General features: G+C 49.5%; 2 protein-coding genes across 2 annotated transcripts; one reads left to right on the top strand and one right to left on the bottom strand.

Annotated features, from left to right (window-relative positions):
- Positions 1-567: 567 nt before the first annotated feature.
- Positions 568-5,458, bottom strand: BO94DRAFT_28671 (phospholipid-translocating P-type ATPase). The gene is made up of 4 exons (XM_025606678.1): positions 4,859-5,458; positions 1,859-4,798; positions 1,576-1,805; positions 568-1,525 (listed from the first exon to the last, which is right to left on the bottom strand). Exons 1-4 carry the CDS (start codon positions 5,330-5,332, stop codon positions 631-633), a joined length of 4,539 nt encoding a protein of 1,512 aa, XP_025468922.1. The 5' UTR covers positions 5,333-5,458; the 3' UTR covers positions 568-630.
- A 2,041-nt stretch (positions 5,459-7,499) lies between these two features.
- Positions 7,500-7,819, top strand: BO94DRAFT_28663 (uncharacterized protein). The gene has a single exon (XM_025606677.1). It carries the CDS (start codon positions 7,531-7,533, stop codon positions 7,723-7,725), a length of 195 nt encoding a protein of 64 aa, XP_025468921.1. The 5' UTR covers positions 7,500-7,530; the 3' UTR covers positions 7,726-7,819.
- The last annotated feature ends 539 nt before the right edge of the window (positions 7,820-8,358 follow it).

Raw genomic sequence — 8,358 nt, 5'->3', positions numbered from 1 at the left:
AGATAATCCCCCATATGCGGGCACCCCGCCATGCTCAGATTAGAACACATCTTGAACTTGTGGAAGTGATTTCCACATCAGCAGTACTCATTGAGCTCTTCAGTAGAATACATTAAACCCATGACCTCCACCCCGCATATGATTCATTTCCACGTACCGGCTTCGAAGTACTAGACCATCCAAGAGAAACATAGGGTGAAATGCTCGAATCTGGTTGTAAAGGGGGAGAGAAGGAAAAGTTTGTTGAGTGAACGCGCGTTTAGAAGAAAAGCTTTGTACAGGAATTGGAAGGAGAATGGGACAAAATGAAACCCTGTGCGGCGTATTGTCGCCATATAGCCTTCTAGGGAGAAAGAACGAGACAGCTGGGATGGATCCCAGGAAATGTAAAGAAGAAAAGGCAGATCAAGGAAAACACATGTGCGCCGAGCCGCCAACCGAGTCTGAACCGAACGCCTTCTATTGGGGAATATGGGGAATTTGCTCGTCAAACAGAAATGAGTAACAGATAGATTGCGTGGATGAAAAAGCAAAGCCAGAGTCATCAAGGAAAGCATTGTGAAAAGAGGGTGGGGAAAAGAAGGGTGCGGATGATGTCAGCCTATGTACGGTCTAAGATGTGAGACGAGATTATATGGCATGAAACGGAGGGTCGTGAGGGCCCTTAAGAGGGCTATGCGGTTCTGGGGCACCAGCGAGCGATGGCTCTCTTGTCAACGCACCGGCTGAGGGGTAGTCATGGGCCACCTCAAAACCATGTTGTACTCTGTCAAACGAATGCCGCGTTCGTGCTGGACGGACATAGTCCACTGGTTGTGGATGAGGCAGTCGCGTCGTATCGAGGCTGGATGCATAATTCGTCCCATTGCTGCCCCGTGCTCGATGAGTATGAACGGTTGGAGCAAAGAGAGGCGAGTAAATCTGCTGCTCGTCTGAAAAGGGATCCTGCTTGAAGCTGGGTTGGATAGGCTTCACAAAGTCTGAAGACGTCGATGATTCATCACTGAAGGCTGTAGATGCAGCAGCCGTCGCTGCTGCCCTCGGAGGCACGGTTCCTTCATACTGGTCTAGGTATTTGAATTTGCCTTGGGAGACCTGCTCACGAATGATGTCGACGTCGAGGGGAAAGAAGACCTTTTGGAACGCTTTAACAGTAAAGCGCGGAAGAAGACATATCGTGACCGTCAATAGCAGCACAACCCAAAAAGACAGGGCGCTGTACATTTCGGCCCCGGCATTGAAAAATGTGGTCGACGCTTCCATTGAGGAATATATGCCAGTCCAAAGAAAGATAAGAAGGGAGCTGACAACATTGATCAGGACTGTTAACCAGTCCCACCGGTAGCAATTCATCAAAATATATGTATTGCTGGCGATAACCGCGCTAGAACCCACGAGAACGCCCATACGCGTTCGGTCATTGATGTTCAAGCCGTTGTGGTGCACGAAGGTAGATGGGCTGTACAAAAGGTATGGCATGAAGAAGCAAATGACTGACTGATAAAAGCCATCAAGCATATAGAGCCTGCCTCTGTTAGCGTTCGCAACTCGCGGAGTGAAAGGACAATGTCATACCAGAACTTTAGTTGTGACCATTCCTTCTGCTCGATTCCTCTCATGTATAACTGGGGCACCGCTAACGAGACTTTATCATCAACATCCTGGTCGAAGATACCCATCAAAATGACAGGCAACGACGTGAATGCGACATTGACTAGAACAATGTAGGTATAGTCGAAAAGGTAAGACCCATCGAAATCATTGTAGAATGAGTACCAGAAAAGGGCAATCGTCCAAACCAAGTTCTGTGAGTCGGTCAGTTACTGACTAAGAGACTAGAAAGGAGAAAAAGCGGTACCTTATAGAAGAAGTTCGCAGTGGTTTCCGCCATGCGTCTGTATGAATACCTTCCATGGACCAAAACAAGTCGCTGCAAAAACCGGAACTGACCAATAGCATAGTCAGAGGACATGGCTGCTTGACTGCCTTCTTCACCAAGTATACCAACACCAACATCAGCCTCTTGGATCATAGCAACATCATTGGCACCATCGCCGATCGAGAGGGCCATAATATTAAGACCATTTTTGACCATTCGCACGACGGCCGCTTTCTGTGCAGGACTGACACGACAGCATAGAACGGATTTACACTGTTTGCATAGAAGAAGAAACCTCTGCTTCAGATCGTCACCAAGCATCAACTTGAGTGTTTCGCCGTCAATAACAACAGCATGGGTTGCCGGTGGTGGCGTATGATCTTGACGAGCGGCAGCAAGTTCTGCATCGGATCCTGTCAGTCCAAATCGCTGTAGCTGGTTGTCGAGTTCCTGCGATGCGCTCTGTGGCTGATCTCCGGGGATATTGAACACTATCAGCTCCATATCGTTATTTAGAAGATTGCATGAGTAGCCAATGTTGATGGCTGTTTCAACTTTGTCGCCAGTGAGAACCCATAGTTTGATGCCTGCATCTGCTAGCAAAGAGATAGTGTCCGGAACGCCATCTTGCAGCCTGTCCTCAATTGCTGTACCACCTATAAGCATAAGATTCCGCTCTATATCACTTGCCACTTGCTCAAGCTTCTCTTCGCGATCTGTAAGCGCGGCGGCAGCCATATCATGTTCCTTACTCCATGCCTGATATTCCTCTTCACTGAGCTCTCGGTCTGCAACACACAGAGTTCGCAGACCTTCGCTAGCGAACATCTCTAAGTGCTCAGCAGTCTTCTTACGGAGCTCCTGCTGCTTGCCTGGAGCCAGGCGGGAATAGATGATACTGTCTGCGCCCTTGCAGAAGAGTCGAATACTGCCATCAGGCATGCGGAGGATTGCACTCATCCTCTTTCTTGTTGAATTGAATTCCAGGGTATTGAGGACAGTGTATGTCCTCTCTTCACCCAGGACATTTACGATGAGATCATCGTTTGAGCGACCAAGGAGGGTAAAGCCACAATCCTTAGCTGTACTGACTAGAGCAGCCTCGTCTGGCGATTGTGCTTGAAACTCGATTTGCGGAGGATCGCCCGGGGTATGCTCAGTAATAACTGTGTGACATACTGCAAGGGATACCATGAAATGCTCTGTTGCTTTTCGTTGTTGCTCTCCGGCCTGACCACCTAAATCCGCAATGTAGCTTGGTGCTATGAAGGTCAAGTCTTCTTCACGCAGATATGGATTGTCATACATTTTGCGAAGCAGGCCAACCATATTGACTGTATCAGCGGCAAGCTTTTCGCGCGCTCGGGCGGCTTCAGCATCGGCGTCACCTCCTTCTCGTCGAACAATGCCAATCTGGGCTTCCGTAAACGCTTCACCATATGAAACCCCGTTGACAGTACACTTTTTGAAATCCATAACGTTCTGTGTGAGCGTGCCGGTCTTGTCCGAAAAAATGTATTCAATTTGACCGACGTCGTCCGAAATATTCCACGACTTTGGGATACACGACATCCCCAGCTTGTCGTAATACATAAACACGTCACTGTGGATAAACACGGCTTGCAACGTGCGAACAATTTCAAGGGAGATATAAAGCGAAATAGGGACCAAGTTTTGGAACAAGATGACCGCAACCCAGAAGGTGATGAGGCCAGTAACTGCCGGTGTGCTTCCGTAGGACCCAAAGTCGAAGAAGTCAAGGGATGCATCAGGTGTACCCCAGGCGACTCCGTTGCCGATACCGCAGATAAGACACATGATGAATAGGATGATGAAGTTGATGATGACGTTCCAGTTTAGATCCTTAGCAAGCCGAGGCTTTTTCGAGGGAGTTACTCCCGAGTTCAGCATGACCTTTGTCTCCTCTCCGGTGAAGAGAACAACTCCAAGAGCCCATTCGGTGTTTCGAAGGGAACAGCCACGGAGAAGCATATTGTTAATTGTTATCGGTTCAACCATCTCCCTTCGGGGGGCATCTGAATAGCTGGAGTCACGCTGTTCCCAGCGCAGAGCACCATTGTAGGCATACAAATTGGGATGCGGAGCCTCACTATCAATCACGAATTCGGATTTTTCGCAATCCCTAGCATGTCTGACTTGACGACCACAGTTAAGGGCTTGCCGAACTTTCAGATTGGTTTCGCCATCCAGGCTTTTTGTTTCCACGTAGCACGCGCCATCTGGGTCGGAAGTCGAGAGCAATATAATATCGGCAGGGACCTGGTCCCCATTGTACAATCGAACAAAGTCTCCAACTTGTATGTTCTTCCAAAAATCGCGTTTGAACCTAGCGTTTCCCAATGTCTGCTTTGACGTATCCACCACGCTGCCAGTTTTGTGGGGATGAGTGGCAGAAGGAGCGGGTGTGACCAGGCTGTCCCGAGCCAGTTTGTCTGGATGCAAGAACTGATCGTGGTCGGGAGTTGGAAGTGGCCAGTCGGGGCGTGCTTCAGGAGCTGGGGATGAAACAGGAGTCATCTGGATAGCATCATCTTCTTCATGCTCGGAGGACATTGAAGCCCGCGGTGATACAGTCGTCATGAAGGTCAGGCGTCGATTATCTTGAACCGGTCGTTGAGCTTTCTGTTTCTTCTGGACGAGGCCCTTCATCGCTCTGTATGTTGTGACAGTCGCCCTAGTACACGCTTTCTTGAACCGACGCCATAGAGAGACATGATCCTCGGTCGAATTCACGTTGCTCCAATCTATTAAGCGATATACGGGCGAATTGTTAAGTTCATTGTCCAAGACCGTACGCCGGAAGTCTTCAATGGCATCTTTGATGGAGGTAAGCACGACGATGACGACTAGAGGCACGGTATTAAGAGCGGGGTCAGAGACGCCGAAGATCGAGAAAAACTAGAGCATGTGATGAGTTATTCCGGTACTCTAGACCATGGCTCGAGGAAAGGGGCATACACTCAGGATGATGATGAAGAGGAAATAGATATTCGCAATGTTCTGAAACTGAAACCAAATGTTTTTCGGGACGAAAGACAAAGCCGTATATTTTGCAGTTCGGATCTTGTTTCTGGGGTACGCTGCTTTGGGGCGGCCATCTTCGTCTCGTTCGCTTTCGGGAATCGGAATGTTAAAGTAGATGCGTCTGGTGCCAGACCCCGTAGGGCTGTCCGTACTTGATTGCTGTGAAGTGGGGGATTTCAACGATGTGGGAGAGGTAGCTGCAGCTGGCTTCGGTATGTCCTCTTTCCCGTCCAAATTGTTCTTATGTATGCGATCCATTATGGAGACGCGCTTCCGCATGCCGCCTGGGCCGGCTCTCCGTTGAGTTGCCCATCGTTGACGCTTTGTCGGTTTCGAGACGTTGCTGCTGACCTCCCGAATGTCGCTACCACTCTCAAGAAACTCAGCGCCCAAGTCGATTGAAGCCATTTAGGCTACTGTCAGCCCTATTGGGGGCATAAAATGGGCAAAGGTGCTGTCTAATCCGATGAAAGGAGAGCATCCGCAGCGACGAGCTGGACCCCGGCAGCGCAGCCAGCTCGCGAATTGACTCGGTTATTCTCGTCGCAAGTTCGGATCGAATGCAGTGGAAATCGAGGGGTCGTATATACAGTGTTCTTCTGCGCGATTAGATGGGCGTGCGGTTTATGGTGGTAAGGCGCTTAAGCAGATCCAGATGGGATGAGAAGGAATGGAGTGTCAATAACACCAAGGGACGCCGAACGCAGCGGCAGTGAGGAAGGCGAAACGAGCGGAGGGGGAAAAGATCGAGGGTTACTGAGGATTGAGCATCCGTATGCCATTAACGAAAGAATGTCCAAGGCAAAGACGACCGAGAAGAAGGAAAATCAGAAAACTCATGCACAAAAGGAACCGGTCCTTCAGAGGCAAGAGTAAGAAAGAGGCTTAAGGACAGCGTCAGTTTCTTGGAGAGCCGGCCGACAATCCCTCCTGGAGACCCGGGGGAGGCGACGGCCGTGTATTACGGGCAGATTACGGAACCTGCCATAAGGTAACGTTCCAGGGGTTTGTCAGCTCTGTATGGTAAGCATGCATCGCAGAACTTTGTAAATTTCCCAGATTAACCGGCTGGTCGGGCCAGCTCCAATCAGATGGAGTTCTCATTCATGTTTCATCTACATGGATGCAGTACTACTCCCCGGGCCCCCGTCAGGTACCTGCCTCAACTCTCAAGTTCCCCCCCTTGCGATGGAGTATACATCGCGCACTACTATGGGGCAACCCCTCCACCACTCTGGTCCTGTTATGAATTATGATGCTGGGAAACCAAGGTAATTTTCGTCTCTTGGGGTCCCTTCTGGCATGGAATTCGGAGGTTTCTAATAACCGAGTTCACTGCAAGGTGGAATTTCGGACCGGATTTACCAGCCTCGCCCTAGACTGCGCATGGTACATAATAGCCCACTGATCAGAATGGAGCACTTACGATAGCTGACTCTGTACTCCGTAGGTATCCCAGACAGACCCATCTGGAACGGAGTTATCGGTCCTCCGTTTAAGTAGGGCGGATTTCGGGTTGCGCGAACGATTCCTATATTTATACCTACCTACTCTCTGGCTCTGGGTTAGGTACTACCCTTCGTGCCATCTCGAAGAGTTCTTCGCTTGTGCACCAATCGGATGCCATGGCAAATGATGGCATACCCAGTTGCACTCTGGCATGTCATGGAGCTGATCTCCCGCAATGCCAGCAATGATGGATTCCCCCCTCGCCTAAAGGAGGGATTGAACCGCTAAGATGCAGCAATGCATCAGTGGTCAAGATACCGGCGCGTATATCAAAACCGGACCATCGGACGCCTCTCCATGGAACGAAAGCTGTCGCACTGGTAGGCAGGTTTTCTTTCTCCCGTACCTTTGGGGGGCGCTTGGGAGTCTTGGACGGAGGGTCGGGACACGGAGCCTGAAACAGACTAACAGCCGTCCGGGACGGCACATGCTGATGCCATCCGTGGATAGGTCCACCTCACGGAGCGCGGAGACTCGGAGGTACCGCAGAAATCTGTGCTAACTGCATGTATATTAATCCAACGGTGCTTCTAGTCTTTGCATTGTAGAATGCACATGGACTGTGCATGGTCTAGCACCAAAGGCCCGGATATAAAAGCATCCGCCTCCAGACTCTCATGATTCCTTCAAGTACGGATATATTGTTACTTGACATTTGCGTCCCTCTCTAATAGGTCACGCTCTCTTCATATCCTCCCTTTTTCAGTCTTGGCTGCTGATGTTAGTGGAGAGGCCAGATTTCCTGATGCAGTTTGGTGTGGTTCCATACCTATTGCGCGTAGTCCCTGCTAACCTTTTCTCTTTACGGAGGCTAGCAGAAGATCACTTGAAACTGCCTTTGTATGTGTTTCATTCAGTGAGCCAGATCTCATCGCTCATTATCTATTCGACAAGCAACATTTGGTAGAATACGATAATGGACCACATGTATTCCACAGTAGACATCGATATGAGACCTCTGCTCGATCTGTATTTCAAAAAATCGGAGCATGGTTTGATTAGTACCTACAAAGTACAAATTTCCGATCACTGGGACTTCCGCTCTGGACGGGATGGGAGGTAGATTTGTTACGTACGTCGAGCTCGGCTAATTCACCATGGTTCTCTCACATTTTGTAATACGTCACGACTTGCAAATTCGCATTACAGTTTGGCTGACCTTGGTGGTATTCTTGCCCATGCCCGAAATGCTGCCCTTTTTGCATAAGATAAAATGGAAACCGCTGTTCTTCCTTCCTTGTTCCATCAAGCTATCTCGCCCCTTCACTCTCTTTGTGGCTGACGGCTTCTAAACAAGGCTGATATCAGCCCGCAGCAGCAGTGTCATCATGGCACAGCCGACTAAATGGTAACCTGAAAGATAAACGAGGGAGAGAGAGAACCAGCTAAGCCTCGCTATGTGCGCCGTACAGTGGCCACAGGATTCCAGCCTTGGGGTGGTCGAAAAGAGATATGACAGATTGGCGTCAGATGGTCAGATCAACCGTGAACCGGTGTGGGGACTCCAAAGTACTTTAGAGATAGATCTGCACTGCTTCCCACCCCTGGACCGCTCCCAAATACGATCGGGCGAAAAAAATCTTTCTGGTGTAGAAGTGATGTACGGACTATTGACAAGTTAACCAGAATGGTTTCCAAGAAAAGGGAGTCAGCAAAGCCTTGAGGGAAATTACCATAGGTATCTCTTTGGCCCCAGTTGTATGCAATGAAGATATCTAGCTTGGGGTCTAAATGGGCGGGCGGTTGGAGAACATCAACGGGCGGTCGAAAATCCAAGCTGGTAATCCTTGGAACCATCAGCAGACCCAAAAAGATCGCGGATACCCAGTATGTTCAACCATTGTTCAAGATACGATGTCCCAGACGAAGCCAAGGATCGAATCTATATCGGAATATTGGGCCCTCGGCCCCTACATAACGGTTAT

This window comes from Aspergillus sclerotioniger (assembly GCF_003184525.1).
Source record: "Aspergillus sclerotioniger CBS 115572 chromosome Unknown BO94scaffold_10, whole genome shotgun sequence".
Classification (NCBI taxonomy): Eukaryota; Fungi; Ascomycota; class Eurotiomycetes; order Eurotiales; family Aspergillaceae; genus Aspergillus; species Aspergillus sclerotioniger.
This window is presented reverse-complemented; position numbering and strand designations above follow the sequence as displayed.